Below are 16,786 nucleotides of genomic sequence, written 5' to 3'. Positions count from 1 at the left end.
CTGTTTTGGAGATACCAGGGATTTGCACTCTTTCTGAGAGCAAGTCTAGAAAATGAGCATTAATTTCATGTGTCTGCATGAGGTAAGGACTTCGCCTCACTTAGCAGGAAGTCTGCAAGCAAGATAGAAAAACAAAGACTTGTTTTTTTGTCTGAAGTTCAAAAACAAACTTTTTGAGGAGATGCAGGGCTGGTCTGATTCTAATAATAAAAACCAGAGGCCATTTGGTCCAAAATGTTTGAAAGTACAGACTCATAATAGAGAATAAATTAATTCACGATATTTAAAGCTACAGTGATTATGTGTAAAAAGAAGTCCTTTCCCAACTTGTTTCAAGCAGGGGGAGGTTGTGTAAATTTAACTTTAAGTAAGGCTCAGAACAAATCCATCACTATGTAGCTGGGTATCTTTTTGTTTGTTAACCACTGCTATTTTTAAACCGGGCAAAGCTTTTGAGCTCAAGAACAAAAGACCGAATCATAAGAAAAGAACTATTCTTGTAATGAGCAACAACGAGAAAAGATTGGAAGATTTAAGAAACCTGCTTTTCATATCTGCTTTTCATAAAAAATGTACCAGACATACCTGCCTCAGAGCACTAATGTCTGTTTTGAACTGAACATTGTCAAGGAATAGAAGAATATTTATTATGTAGTCAGATCAATAAAAAAACAGTCAGTTATCAACATTTGGAACGATTTTTTTCATTGATTGGAAACAGATCAAGGTTTTGCTGCAACACATCTGGAAGTCGTGGGTTGTGATGGAAAGTCATGTTTTTGATTTGATTTGCAAAAACAAGTCTCAGCCTGAAAATGGGATCTTAATTAATGTTTTTAGTTTTGTTGCTGGTAGCAACCACTACTGGCAAAGTTCGACGACACAGTTACATTATAAGCAGCCACACTTTAGCTGACCTTTTGCATCCAACCTTTAATGAGATCTGCCGCCAAGTAAATGTTAACAAGCGCCTATTATCCACTCTCCAGAGGCCATCGTTTGAATACCATCTGTACGAGATGCTGGTCCACCTCAGGTTGGATTGCAGGAGCTTAAACTCCTGACTTCTCTTCCAATGTCATCATCACCGTCGTCTGTCCAGCATTTTTGTTCTCAGCTGTCCTTTACATCCAATGCTAACATTAAATCTATGCATTATAACACCCTAAAGTATGAAGGTGAAGGCTACCTGCTGAACCCCAGCGTGTCAGGTTTGCAGGTGTGTGTGTTAATATTCAGAGACAAGCTGTGCCTGAACTGTGCATCTACACAGAACATACGGTAGCTAATGAAATGTGTGGAGGTGACACACTTTGTGATATGTTTAAGGACCACATGAGGGCACTAAAGTCTGCAAATAGAGCAGTAGCTGTAAAGCACGTCACAGGGAAGGCTGCACATTTTCACACACTGATGGAATTTTCTAGTTTTGAAATGTAAAAATGTTTAAAGATGTGTCTTATTTACATGGATGTGTATGGACTCGCTGCTGAATAAAGGCTCCAGGCAGGTGCTTGCACTTCAAAACCTGGTGTTGTCACTCAGTCACCTTATATTTTTGGCTACTGCAGTCGGGTGTTTGTGATTTTTAGCAGTGCAAGAGGCTAATTTTTCTGTTTTGGTCAGTTGGTTTTTGCCGTGCATGTGTAACAACAACGTAGCTTTTTATATGTGAAATATCAAACAGCAAAATCATACATACAGTATGATAATTAGAATATGTTTGATAATAAGGGATCCAAGAAGGTTAAAGAGCACTGAGTGTGTGGCCATCTCTCTGATTTAGTGTATTGTGTCATCAGCTGGAGAGACTCAGCAAGAAAGCACTGCTTGAGGTGTCTGACTCAGTCCCATTGTCATGTCCTGTGACAACAGCGGCATCAAAACTGTGCAGAGGACTCACAGAAACTCTGCTTATACCACTCTCATGGAAATTTAATAGCCCATCAGTTCTAGCATTTTCAGTTAAAAAACCCAAAACCACAGGAGCGCTTTCTTCAATGCGTGACTTGTTTTGCGGTTGCATCTGTCGGTTAAACAGTGAGATGGAGAGGAGGCATCTTCTGAGAGGAGAAGGTTTGCTATGTGGAGTTCACACTTGAAGATATTGTATGTTTCATATAAAAATCTGACATGCTGCTCTTTTGGCTTCACAGCTGCCACAAATGGAAAAATCCTGCTCGATGTCGCAGACATAGTGTGTATCTTGTGTTTCTTATGATCAGTGGAAACAGGATCTTTTAAAATAAATATTCTGTGCATATAAAAACTGCATCTGAAACTTTCAGATGAATCACTTCCAACAAGCACAAAGCATTACATACGAAGCACAACACCTATTAATAACCATTATGTAACGTAACCTGAAATCCTCTGAGCAGTAAAGGTAGCTGACACATACGTACATTTCTCAGCAGACAGGTGATATCACGTTACAGACAATATGTTATCTGTGCTGGCTGCAGTTAGAGGCTTCGACATGTTGTTTCTATGAGGCGTCTCTGTTTTAGCCATGTTTTGGGGAAACCAGGAAGCAAAACTCTTGAATTTGACATGATACCTAGAATTTGCCTGAATGTGATGAGATGCTTTTATTTGTGCAGAATCTAATTTGCAAGATTTCACAAAATAAGGGCTTTTCTGTTCAGCTGTTTTATCCATAAACTGATTTTCCAGAAATATTAGGATGCTATATCACAATATAGTCCATCTATAATGTGCCTTAAAAGCAGCTGAAGCACTTTTGAGTTTTCCCTGCAAGCAACAATATCCAAATATAATTATGTCAACAGATTATGTGAAAAACAACATGTCTGCATCCCTAAAGCCAGAACAAAATCACCCTTTACTAGTTATTTGCCGTAAAGCAGGATAAAAGCATTAACTTGAGGCAAACTATAAGCAAAACCTACATAAAACTCCCTCTGAAGTGTCATATCCAAGCATCAATCTTTATAATTCACCAGAATAATTAGCAGCTCTTCTCCGACTGGTAGAGAAGGAAGTTAGAGTGGAGGTGATCCTTACACACCCTTTACCTGTTTTGTTAGACCTTCTGCTGTTGCTGTTGTTTTTGCAGGTGGTATTTTAATAGGAGCTTCTCACAGCTATCGTTTTGACACCATGGCAGGGGAAAGTGTAATTAATGATATTTATAGCAGCTGCATACTGTTGAGGTGTGCCAGTTCCAGGACCTCCGTCTTATGAATCCAGGCTCGTCGATGTGGCTCACTGTGACTCTCAAAGCTGCACTAAAAATATATTTTTTTACAATAACAATGGGTCAAATGGCAAATGGCGAGCAGACAAAAGCTGGCGTTGCGCTGGTGAACATATGTGGAGCATTGAGCAGCTATTTCCCTCGTGGTTTGGTGGAGTGAACAGAGTTGAAAGAGGAGGGAATATTGGACTTAGATTTGTTGTGCCGACAGAAACACAACTCCAAATGAATGTCTGCTGGATGTGAAAACAGGCGACCGTTTAGTTTGTGTTTGCCATTTAAACTATATAATACGTCAGTACTATGTTTACAGAGAAACAGTAATACTGCTCCTGTTAGACACACCTGGTGTTTGTCCGGCTATAACAAGCCAAACTGCAGCGAGGAGGAATTCTGTGAACCAGAAAGGTGCTGCTGAATCACCAGTTTGGGTACAAAAATGCTCACTTGTTATTTCAGACGTGGTGCAGAAATTGGTTGCGATCGGTTTCATTGCCACGCTGACCCATCCTCCGATAGAGCAGAATGTCACTAACAAAACCTGAACTCTCTCTTTAAAAGTTCGCCAGTTTGGTGAAGGTCACAGCTTGACTGACCACAGATGTTGGAATCATTCCCAACTGGAACCGTTCCAGGCAGATCGTGAAAATATACACATCCTGACTTTGATAGATGTGTAAGAAAACTACATCTCAGTCAGTCTTTATCTGTACCTGGCTGCTGTAGATGTCTCCAATTTGGTCATCTCAGACTCAAAAGTTAGTGCACAAAACAATGCCAGCTGTTTCTTATGAATTACAGGAATGCTGTACAGAAATCTCAGTAGTAAAAATGTTCATTACTTTTCATCCAAGCAAACTTTCCTTTCTCTCCTTTCACCATTTCTATCTTTATCATTCAGCGGATGTGAGACGTTAGATTGTGCTCTCCTCCTCTGTGCTCTATATATCCTCCTCCTTCACGTCTTCCTTGGCTTTACACATCTGCCAGCAGGAAAGTGCCCTCCTCAGCCCTGACTCAGATGGTTAGCGAGTGCATGTTGCTCACTCTCTCCTCCCCTTGCTTCTTTTCTTTTTTTTTTTCCTCTCGAGCTGTCTTACTCTCTCCCTCCTCCTCCTCCTCCTCCTCCTCTCCTCTCTCTCCTCACTCTCTCAATCTCTCTCTCCTTTTGATCACTTTGGTCCCTTTGCTCCACTCCCTCTCTCTTTACTCCTACACAGCTCTGTCACTCACTCACACACTCATACCAGCTCTCCCTGGGCACCATCTCCACCATCGGAGATCCTTAATCGAGTCTGCGTTTTGCCAGGTGGACGCACTCCCCACAGTCACCATTTCCACCCCGGAGAGTTCCACGCTGGCAGCGCAGCCCCTTCCCCGGCTGAGCATCGGGCGGAAGACCCTGGTGGCAGCTGCTGTGGGGGTCATGCTGGTCCTCGTCCTGGTGGTCCTCATCCCTGTGCTGGTCAGCTCCGTTGGCACAGGCGGCTCGGACGACAGCGGGAGCCACTTTGAGATGCTGGGTACCTGCCGCATGGTTTGCGACCCCTTCCCCAGCACGGGCACCACGGGCGCAGGTGTGCACGCCGGCACCGACACAGCGACCATGGGCCTGCAGGTGGACAACGATTCAGACCTGAGTGATCACAGCATCGGCCCACCGCTGCCCACGTACAGCGCTCACGGCCCACAAGGCAAACCGGGACGCCCGGGCAAGCCCGGACCCCCGGGACCACCTGGAGAGCCTGGCCCCCCAGGACCTAAGGGACCACCTGGAGACAGTGTGGACATCGTACGGACGGGGATTCTCGGTTTAGGGGGTAAGGGGGCAGTTAGCACAACTACTTACAACACCACTCCTCGGGTGGCGTTTTACGCAGGACTACGAAACCCTCAAGAAGGTTACGATATACTACGGTTCGACGACGTGGTGACTAACATTGGTGGTAACTATGAGGGCGCGACGGGCAAGTTCACCTGTAAGATCCCTGGCACCTACTTTTTCATCTACAACGTGCTGATGAGGGGAGGAGACGGCACCAGCATGTGGGCTGACCTGATAAAAAACGGTCTGGTGGGTAACACTTTTAATACACCTTTAATTCTTAATGTTTAAAGACACAATGGAATGAATCTAAGAAATGATAAAAGAACAAAATACAAGCAGATGAAAATGATCTGTTTAAGACATTATGAATCCTGAATCACACACTGGGATGAACCCACATCAGGATGCTCAGGGAGCAGCGTAAGCCGTGTAGTGCTTGTCTAAATTGAGTAGTCATGCATTCATGTGTGTCGTGATTTTTAGCGCTGACCTGGTCCAGTGCTGTAGTTCAGCGTAATGACAATGCACAGTGGCACGCTGCCAGACAGTGTATCTGTGCATATTACACATCCGATGATGTACACGTTGAAGTGAGTGGAAGGAGAGCAGCGCTATCTCCACTCTGCACACATCCAAACACAGCCTGGGGTAGTGGCTAGTTCAAAGCTGGTGCCCTTTGAAATACAACAAACTTCATGGAACCGTGATGTGCTGGTATGTGTTATCAGACCGCCTGTCAGGCCAAAGCGTTTCAATATCAAATCGTGATATTTGCTATATTCATGGATCATTTTGTAATGTCTTTAAGGCCCCAGGTGATGACACTGATCAAACACCATGTAAATCTGAGCTCCAGCACTTTTCTGCAAACATCTCAGCCAGACTGCAACAGGCTGCACAGAGGGTGGACACAATAACAGAAACACCTGGATAACATAATGCAATCCAGTACAACACATGCCGTATTTGTGACTCTAACACAAATCTATTCTGTAAAGACTGTTTGATAGAACTGTAAGTTGTACGTATTTGGTCTTACGAGGACAGCATATGGTGTGCACAGGATACACTACACTAAACACATTTAGCTGTCATACTGGATTCATCACACTGAAAGGTGTTTCGCTAATTTTATCCCTGAGGAACTAAATGCCTACGCTGCAAAACCAAGACAGCAAAACCACATCTAAGACCATCTTGTGGACACAGTTTCCACACAAACAGACATTTTGAGTTTCACAGATGTAGCTGCTACATGAGACAGGCTCTGGTTTGTTGCCCGCGTCCCAACATGTGTTGTTATTGTGAACCTGATGGCGTGCCTGTTTGTAGATACGCGTCGTCTACAGTGATGGGCAAAGATTTTAAGGTGCAGGAGTTCAACAGAAGGACAGCACTCCTTAACAAACATACTTTTCACTCCTTCTCATAGAAAGTAGATTTATCCGCTCATACTTTATCTTTAAATGAAACGTATCGTGACTTAAAGGCCTTGAGGCCAAATTCGTCCAACTGACTAAAAGGCTATTCTTCAAAACGTCGCTGCTCTCTTCAGAAGGGAGAAATAAAGTCTCACACGTTTTACAGATAAACCGTAACCTGTGAACAGCTCGTCATCAACTGAAGCTTTATGAAAAAAGTCAGGCATGAATTAATCCACAGATCTAAATATAGATTTATATAAAGGTATTCTCTAACCATTACAACACACAAACACAGTTTCTGTTTAAATGCATTGTGATTAATCAGGATCGAAGTGATGAGTAAACTTGGCTTCTGGTACACAAACTACGACTGCTGAATAAATTAGTTTCAATAAAATAAAACTTACCTTTTTAAAAAACTTAAAATGGACACTTACACACACGAAAAAGGAAGGAGACAGAGAAATTAGTGGTGCCGAGAATGACACGATGACTTGATTGCTCATTGAACTGGACCTTGACAGGCCTTTTCATATTACAATATAATTATTATGCTGTATTTATTTGGTACACGGGGGCACTCCAGCCACAGAGGGAAAACTAATGTCAGGCCACTTTAGCCACTTTTAGCCACTTTGCTAAGTAGGATCCTAAATGACTGTAAATTAAATTGTCAGTCAGTGTTTATATGCCAGCCGTGGACACTGTGCTGCTGGACTAGAACAGAATGTGGAACGGGGGGAGAGTTTCAGCTGCATTGCTCTCAGAAATCTATCATCTGTCACTTAACCTTTCTTCTCAGACACCCAGACCTCTTGACACACACTTTTGTATTGCACCGGCACCAACAACAACTCCTCATTCTTATTTCGCTGCAGCTTCAAACTTGTCTCCAGAATCCGGCTGAAGCGAGGATTGCATTTTCATGCGTGGTCCGGTGAAGTTGGAGCGTGACAGCCAACCTGGCAACCCAGATCATCGCACATTAGCTCACAGCTTCGAAGGGAAATGCCCTTCAGTAGCAAAGTGTACACGCAAAGGGAACTTTCACTTTGTACGTGTAAAGCGATCCGGGTGTGATGCTCCACATCTAACACCCTCCGTAATTACCCCGTGTTGACACAATGACGCTTACATTCAGGGAAAACATGACATTTTCGGCGCTCCACCCAGAGAAAGGTGGATGTGAGAGTAGAAAACACGAGGCAGAGGGATAATGTGCTCTCCCATCTTTCCTCAGAGGCAGACTGACTCAAGCCTGACCCTTTCCATTGAGTCATGAGAGAAAAACAAGATATTCACCACAGGGGACACGCTTACACAAACTTCCAAATTCAGTCCACACTTCTTTTGTTAAAATAAGATGTTTTTGAGCCACATTGCAGATCAGTGTGGTCACATGTCAGGCAGTGAAACAGCATTTGTTTCAGCATCATCAGGTTGTATCATCTTGTTATTGATAATAATAACAATAATAGTTCAATTAACTTGCATTTTATGATGATACATGCATTAATTTTTCTAATATTTGTTGGTTAAGTAAAGCATTCTAACAGTTCTTCGTTGTAAATCTTTTCTTCAGAGTCCATGTTCTTACCCTCCTCTCTGCTCGGCTGTGTGTGCGTGTCATATTCCAGGTCAGGGCCAGCGCCATCGCCCAGGACCAGGACCAGAGTTATGACTACGCCAGCAACAGTGTCATACTTCATTTGGATGCAGGCGATGAGGTTTTCATAAAATTGGATGGGGGCAAAGCTCACGGAGGCAACAGCAACAAATACAGCACCTTTTCAGGGTTCATCCTCTATGCTGACTGAAGGCTGGACAGGACATGGGCTCAGAGGTGAAGAGGTCCCAGCCAGCAGACTTTCACTTTCTGACTTTCACTTGGCTCTTGCAGTGAGGTTTAAGTTGCCCACAGCTACTGATCCACAGTCAAATTGTTAAAGATCCTCCCTAATACGGTGATTCAGACTGTGGTTCTGTGGTTATCGGTAACTGCCTCCTCATCCATACGTTCCGCTGTATGCAGGATGCCTATGCTGCTATTCTGATGGACACACGCAACGTACCAGTGTCACTCACTGCCATGTGTCATGCCGAGGTGCAGTAACAATTTTGACAGTGCAAAAGCCTCACCATCATTTTTTGAGCTGTCATTTCTAATTTAAGTCCGGAAATCCCGACTGCGGTGTTTGTAAATGTGCTGTTTAGATTTATGTTGAGATGTTTCTCTCATGCTGTCTGTATGATGTTGTGCATCAGTGACTGAGGAATTATATTTTGTCACAAGAAAGGCTAATTTGTCCGGACGCCAAAATGAGATTATGATGTTTGAATGGTGTCACAAAATGTAACGTGTCTCAGTTTGGAAAATCATGTCACACCAGCCCATTATATTGTTAGTGTATAAACTGTAAATTTGATATTGAATCTTGATGTCAGAACACAGTCAGAGTGGTGCACACACCGTACATCCTATTGGTGTCCATGGAGATAATATAACTGTTGATAGGTAGTTGTACAATTCCATCATGTAATGGTTAACGTGCTCATTTGTAAAGATCTATTTATTTAATTTGTGCATGCAACACCTGTTGAAATGTTCTGTGTGTTTCCACAAATGATAAATAGTGATTTTAAACCAAGCTTAAAAAGCTGCTTGTGGGCTTAGGGAGCATTTGTTGCGTTTACTTTTAATGTCCATGATTTTTCATTAAAAACTTGTGGTTTTTTTTGCATTTCCTCACATATTACGCGGTTAATGTCGCTCACCTCATCTAGTTCTTGATCAGCTGTTCTCTCATTTTCCAGCGAAAACCGGCCTTTAGTCATCCAAATGTTACACACAAGAGAGCCACACAGCGAGAGGCAATCAGCGCAGAGATGATCACACAGCTGTGTTAAATGTCAAATGAAGCGGGAGATGATTGTGTTTCACAATCAAAGGAGCGATGTGGTTTTTTTTTCCTCTTAATGGCCGTGGAGACGCTGAGATATCGAAGGAGAAAAGTCAGGCGACGGGTGTTAGAACATATCATGACAGAGCTTAGATCAGTGCCGCAAAGTAATCCAGGGCAAATGGGCTCCGCTGTGACTGCGACAAGTGTCAGGGACACGGAGATAGCCTCCAGGCCTGAACTGTAATAACCAGTGGATTTTTTTTTCTGTTTCCTTAACGGTCACTTTGATATTATCAAAATCTTTGAACACAATTCACCTCTGACTTGGGCCACAAAACTGTCCTATTTAGTTTGAAACACAAAGTTAAGAGTGTCGAAGTTATGAGGATGCAAGTATGGAAAACATCACCAGATCTACCTTTAGCTACTACAGCTAATACAAGCAAATGTCACTAAAGTGTTATCTCTCGCCAAAACGCCACGTTAGCCCAATTAAATCTTGCATTTAGTTGTGAGCTGTGAATTGGTACGATGGTGTAAATCTGAATCAAGTGACAGAAAGAGGTTAGGCTGCCACGCTGCGTAGTGTGAGAGCATCCTGTTGTCCGTTTAACTGCTGCATCCGGTAAAAGCCAGGAAGCCCTCTGGCCCTAAACTTAAGCTTGTCTGAAGCGCGATTCCTCCAGACACAATCAAGGCTGAGGGTCCGTGCATAAGCAGAGGTCACCCGAGCCACGGGGCAGTCGAGCACTAGCACAGGCTGCTTCCTGCTTGCGGGGTGGATGAGCACATCTTCAAATTAGAGACTTCATGTCACAACGTCAAAGACAAACGCCCCTGGTCTGCAGGAAACAGCTTTCACGGCTGAAACCATCAGGACTGAACGTGGCCTGAGAGTCTGCAACATCTGTACGTGTCCCCGAGTCTTAAGACGCACAAATGCAATGAGAGAATTCTTACATAAAAGACAGCATTAATCCAGAGCTCCGACAGCATTAAAACATATGCCTTCTCCCAGAACACAAAGTGCTGGTGATGGCCTCATGTTGGCAGATAATGCTCATTATTGCATCATATTGCACAGATGCCATCCAACTATCCCTTTTTGAGACGTCTATTGAGGTCAGAGTCACACTGGCAGCAGCGGTAAGCCCTAAACCGTCTCCGGAAACCTCTGTGTAAAACGTGGAGAAAGTCTCTTGGCAGGCGTCGTCCTGCAAAACTGGGTGATCCTCGCTCAAGCTATTGTGCTTGTGTAAGCACCACCAACCGTCCGCAGGGCTGTTTGCTTTTGACGGTGACTTCGGCTGAACATGCCACCCAACAGGACGCACCAGAGCCGGTGTTTGAATTTGTGATGAAACAGCATCTGGACAGTAACATTTGAACCTTTGACTCACATTTCATCTCATGTCCTTCCCGGCTTTAAGCAGGTCCAGGGTTTAAAGATAAGTATTCCCCTGAGAAGTGCTGTAAGCCGCTTTTTGTTGACGTAAGCTTCGTCTCTTGGACTCGGCTGTGGGGATATTTTGTGATTTTTTTTTTACTGTACCTCCTTTCATCATGTATAAGTCGAGGGATTTGAAAGATTATGTCTCTACTGCAGACTTGTTTTAATTTAGGTAATCTTCGGCGTATGCAACTGAAGGAAATTTTTGATTCATTCACTCCCACCCACTCCCTATCAGCAAACGGAGATGGCTTCAGCCTGACATTTGCAGGGGCCAGTTGGTGAGGCGTGAGGCTTATCAGGCCACTGCAGAGTGCGCGTGCACGTGTGTGGCACCGTGTGTGTGAGTGTTTGGGTCAGCGTACGGGTCAGTGTGCCTGAACGGCCCTGCATGTGTCTTTAGTCTCTTCGAGACAGGAGAACGTAGGCTCGGAGAGAGAGCCTCCTCTGAAATGTCTGAAGTGACGTTAATGAGCCCTTGGTGCTGTTATCTTGAGCATCCCTACTTAACTCACCGGGGGAGATCCAAATTAGAGATAGATGCTTTAACTGTCGAGCTAAATTGTCCTTCATGCTCATGTACACTTCCTCCCACAAAATGTACAACCACCTGCCCACACTTACATCCAGAAATGGTTTCTGTTACTTGAGCAGGAGCATAAGAACATTCTTAGATTTGTTTTTCTGGGTTTTGACACAGTGACTGTAAAAAATCTCAGTTTCACTGCACAGATATGCCCTTTTAATCATTCCTGTTGACATGGTGCAAACACTAAGCACATTCATGCAAAAAAAATAATGAGACTAAGACGCAGCAGGCCTGCTCCAGACTGTGTGAGGCTGCACCATAGATATATTAAAGGTCACATACTGTGCCCCCTTTCAGCAAATTAATTAAAGTGTCACACGTCCCCAGAATGTGTCTTTTAACATGGTTCATTTCACCGTGACTGTGTAACCTCTGGTTTTAGCTCTGATCCAAACAGGCTGTTTTAAATGCTACTGCCCCCTTCAGGAAGAAGACTCTCTCTGCGTCTGATTGACAGCACAGCTGACCACACAGCAGCCAACACTGAGATGAGCGTGAAATCATTTTATGTGGAAATGTGGCTGAATTCACAGCATAGTGAGTTTGCATTACAGTCAATAATAAATAGTTCTGTGGAGGAGGAAAGAGAAAATATGTGAATAAGAATCATATTTGAATTCAGCTGTTTACAGACAGTATGTGTGAATACAAAGAGCAGAAACCCTGGCTGGGTTTAGGTTGCACTGAAGCACAACCAGCAACTTGAAAACACACCCAGTCCTTGTTTATTGGCTCTATGTCAGTCTCAGGGTTTTCACCCTCTCTGAAGGTCACCAGCTTTACAGTTTACACTTGTGGACATACAGTCTAAACATAATGTAGGAGCCATACAGGGGGGCAAGTGGGTTTCCCAGGGTTTTGTGAATGGTCTCTGTGTGTGTGTGTGTGTGTGTGTGTGTGTGTGCATGCGCTTTGCAAACGTGCATTCAGCACCACGGTGATTGGAGGTGGGAGTGGTTTTAGTGTGTGCTCACCTTAGTCTGTGTGTGTGTGTCGGGCCAGCAGCATGGTGTAGGGTGAGCTTGGGGGGAAACTTTCTGTTGACCGCATCCTCCAAATATTCAACAAAATCTGCACTGTCGATCAGGTAACTAAACTGCACTGAGCCGTCACCAAAGTAAGTGCAAGTCTGTTATTCAGCTGGCGATCTCCACAATAAATGTCCGTGACGTATGCAAATGTTTGGTCTGCGCGTCATCACTGTTTAAACCCTCACGTCTTAGCCTACTGTGGCATGTAGAGCTGCCAAATGCCTTCATTCGCCACAATACATAAGGTTAGCCACATTAGCTGCTCAGTGTGCTAACACTAAGGATTTCCTGTGCTGCTGCCATCAGCAAAAAAAGTATCTTCAGTTCCTCAGATGCTGGCAGTGCATGAAGACTATTGTGTTCACTCTTGCAGCAACACAGCAGAGCTTCTGGTGAGCTTTGCTAGTGTGAAGCATTTAGAGTTAGCAGAATAAGGGAATAGATCTGGTGGACTGTAATGGACCTGCTGGTTCTGAACAGCTCATGGTGCCAGCAGCAGGCAGTGAGGTGGCATTTTAATGCAAAGTTGCAGCAGTTAAGTAAACTTGTTACTCAGTTGTAAAGCTGGGAGTCTGTTTACTTGTAGGGGGGTTTGAAGAACAGCAAAAAAAAAAAAGGCTTAATATATTTACAGCTTTTACTGAACACCTCCATGTTTACAAGAACCACAGAACACAATAAAAATTCATTTTCACCCCACAGGACACACAGACATCTACAGAAGGAATAGTCATTGCAGAGTTGCATCATAAAAATCCCCTGCAGCCCAGAATGCATTTTTTAAAGCAGACCTCATATACCATCCACAGTAGCACTTTGGAGAGCATCCCACCAGCAGCAAACAAGCTGGTTTTTCCCCTCTTTCTTTCTTGTCCAATCCAACATGCAGTTGTTGGGAAACAACCCGTAAGCAGGCCAACATTATCTTTCCATTTCCATAGAGCCATACCGCTAGGATGGCTAAAAATGATTGTCTCCTCAACACCGTCTGACTGCCAATACCTGCTGACATTGAGCAGAATCCTGCCAGCTGCTCTGCCATCCTCCTCAGACTTGTTATCTCAAGGGTCCCCACAAGCCTGCATACATCACCTTGGATTCTAAAAATACACAATAAGTGTTGCATATACACGAGCTGATCTCCTCCCTCAGGCTACCATCTGAAATACAGCACACTTATTGCATTTCTTTTTTTAATAAACAACTTCAAGTTTGCAGACGTGGCAGAATCAGAATCTTGTCTCAACTATTTTATAATGTGGACTTGTATGGCCAATAAAGAACATTTTTTATGCATCCTTGGATAACATGGGTTGCATTTTCTCTCTCCAGCCAACGTCATGCTAACAGTCCTGCTCGGGCTGCTTGCATTTGGAGGACAACATGGCAGCCTGGTATAAAGTACGTCCTCAGAATCTCAGTGCATATATATATATATATATTAAAACAACCCAGCTGATTACAAGTAGAAGCTTTGGACTGATCTTTATATTTAGCCTGTATTGTGAACGGGACAATGCAATCAGCTTTTCTTAGATTTATGGCAGAACGGTCAGCAAAGCCAGAGAGGAGATCTGCATTTATAATAAACTCCTCCACGATTCTTTTTACATTCATCAAGCTGATCATGCTTTACAGTGTTTCCTCATTCACACACTAATGGTGACAGAGCTGCCATGCAAGCTGCTGCCTGCCATTGGGAGCAACTTCGGGTTCAGTGTCTTGCCCAAGGACAGTTCGACTGTGGAGGGGATCGAACCGCCAACCTTACAATCAGAGGACCACCTGCTCTATCACCTGACCTGAGCCACAGCCGCCCTTCCATGTTTTCAGTCTGCGTCCAGTAGCCCACATCTCATCACACTGTCCTGGTCCCCCAACAGCTGACAAGGATCTTGTTAATCCACTTGACATGTGAGCCAGCATGGATGTAGTCATAGTTCTCTCTCATGTTGTGAGGTAGGTTAAAGCCTAGAGAGCCGGACTGGAGACGTGGCCTGACCGTGATTCAGAATGCAGGCCTGCTGTTTGAAGGATGATCACACCACCACTCACCCACTCCAGCAGCAGGGTGCAGACACAAAAAAAAAACCATGTGACCAGGATGATCTACAGGAGCCAAGTCTGTCTTCGAAGTCCGCACATACCTTTTGAACACACGACTGAAAGAGGTGAACAGCAGAGCTAAAGTCCAGTGAGACTTGAAGTTCCAGACTGACAAGCAGCTGCTGTTAACCAACCCGACATGGTGGTGGTCAACCAGGATCAGAACAGGGCAGCTGTGGCAGATGTGACAATCCCAGCTGACAGTAACATCAGGAAGCAGGAGAATGAGAAGATCGAGGAGTACCAGGGGCTGAAGGAACACCTGGAACAGATTCAGACGAGACGTAACCCTCAAACTGCCAATGTGGCTCCAGCAGATCCAGGTGCTTCTGAGGTTTGTCCAGAAGAAGTGCACAGGCCTCTACCAGGCTTCTAGTAGAGGCCACCCATCTCTCAGGAGAACAGCACTCTCAAATGTTTGAGCTCACGTCAATCATTTATGGAGTACGGCGACACACTTAAAAGAAAAGGGGTTCTAATGTCACGGATCGGGTTCAGAGACTCACGTACAGACAAAGACACGGCAAACCAAGCCTATAAAATTATATTTACAAGATGATAACGGAAGCTGAGGTCGGGGAGGAACGGCGGGCCAGAGCTCACCTGGTAGACAACCACAGGTCGGACGGTAAACTACCAAACAATTCCAAATACAAAAATCCAAACAAGTAGAGATAATTAATTTCACCGAGGCAGGGAACCAGGACGAGGTATAACCCAGCTAGGACAGGGGATACAACAAACTATCAAGTTAAACAGAGTAATACGAATGTGGACCTCATCAGTACGGCGAGGCCAAAAAACACCTTTAACAAGTGACTGATTATATTAGACAGGACATGAGACAGATGAACTTAGCTGGCAGCCACAGCTGGGATGAGGGAAGGTGGACGGAGCAGGCGTGTGGCTGGAATGGCGTCCGGGCAGGTGCAGAAACCGGGTGGATGGTTTTGCCAGGGAGGATTCCAGAGAGGACCAGATGGGAGGTGAATGATGGACTGGAGACACGAACTGGTCCGACGGCACCGCGGAGCGGTCCGGAACTGAGGTGAGAGGAAACACAGGTTAGAATCTCAGAGTATCGGAACAGAAGCTGGAGCCAGGGAACAACTAGCGTCTCGTAGCTTACGGTCTGGTGTCATGCAGTGGTTTGAGCGCGGCTTTCATTGCAGACGGTGATGAGCTGCAGGTGGACCACTCCCCGCCACAGGTGTGTTCACTTCAGTGATTATCCAGCTGGCTCCACCTGCACACGCCTTGTTCACGCCCACCTGGGAAAGAGGAGAGAAGGAGAGGTGGGGGAAAGGAGAGGCTGCCCCTAAACAGAGCTACATGTGGAGGCCATGACACTGGACAGAATCAGGTGAGACACTGTCCAACTCCACAGGTGAGCTAAATTACCAAGATGTGTTTTTTTTAACTGACTGCCATGCAGCTGCTCTCCCTTATGGTCGTGGACGCAGGACAACAAAAGACTGAAGTGTTTGTCCTATGAGGTAAAGTGCCCCAACAGAAACTCTGGTAATAAAAACAGATGTAGAAGGTAAATACAGATTCCATGATTAGCTTTTAAACATGATTCCAGTGTACCTAGTGTTTGCAAACAGGGGCATACAGTTCTGTTTTCTCTCCATAGTCACTGGTCATGTAGAAAATTAGGCTATTATTGATGTACGATTCATGAATGAGTGTGAATATCAATGATTCACTTTAATAACAATGCCGGCGTGCACGCTGTTCCCGCCATCGCCATCTAAGTGTGGCAACGCAATGTTAGAAACCAGATTCATGTTTACTTAAAGATCAGAAACTAATTATCTTGAATGCAAACACTTAAAAACAAAAGAGATGAAAAAACCCTGCACGGTGTTAAAAGCAGGCATCAGCAGCAGCTTCTCTGAGTCTCATCATTCATGTTCTTGTTAATTGGAATAATGAAAACTCAAACTTAAATCAAGTGTTTCATAAATGTTGCATCTGTGGTTGTCGAAAAAGTGAGCTTCCCCAAAGCCATGGTGTAGCTGGAACGCTGATGTGTGTTCACACTAAGTGGCATGAGGGGGGAGCACACAATGCAGGATGGAGGGCAGACACACAAGCACAAAATCATCATCTTGCATTATGGAAGATCTGCATGCATGTGCATGTTAGCTCCTGTCCTAGCACTCGTGGGGAGAACATGACAACATGCAGCGCTTCCCCTACTTTCGTCCCCCTTCATCGTGCCTGATCTGG

The 16,786-nt window shown here is 44.4% G+C and overlaps 1 protein-coding gene across 1 annotated transcript; it reads left to right on the top strand.

Annotated features, from left to right (window-relative positions):
• Nucleotides 1-4,646: 4,646 nt before the first annotated feature.
• Nucleotides 4,647-8,289, top strand: LOC103355366 (C1q-related factor). The gene is made up of 2 exons (XM_008279133.1): nucleotides 4,647-5,294; nucleotides 8,110-8,289. The coding sequence occupies exons 1-2, from the start codon at nucleotides 4,647-4,649 to the stop codon at nucleotides 8,287-8,289; spliced, it is 828 nt and encodes a 275-aa protein (XP_008277355.1).
• The last annotated feature ends 8,497 nt before the right edge of the window (nucleotides 8,290-16,786 follow it).

Source organism: Stegastes partitus, unplaced genomic scaffold (genome assembly GCF_000690725.1).
Source record: "Stegastes partitus isolate 25-593 unplaced genomic scaffold, Stegastes_partitus-1.0.2 Scaffold145, whole genome shotgun sequence".
Taxonomy (NCBI): domain Eukaryota; kingdom Metazoa; phylum Chordata; class Actinopteri; family Pomacentridae; genus Stegastes; species Stegastes partitus.
Note: the sequence above shows the minus strand (reverse complement) of the source record. Positions and strands in the feature narration are given on the sequence as shown.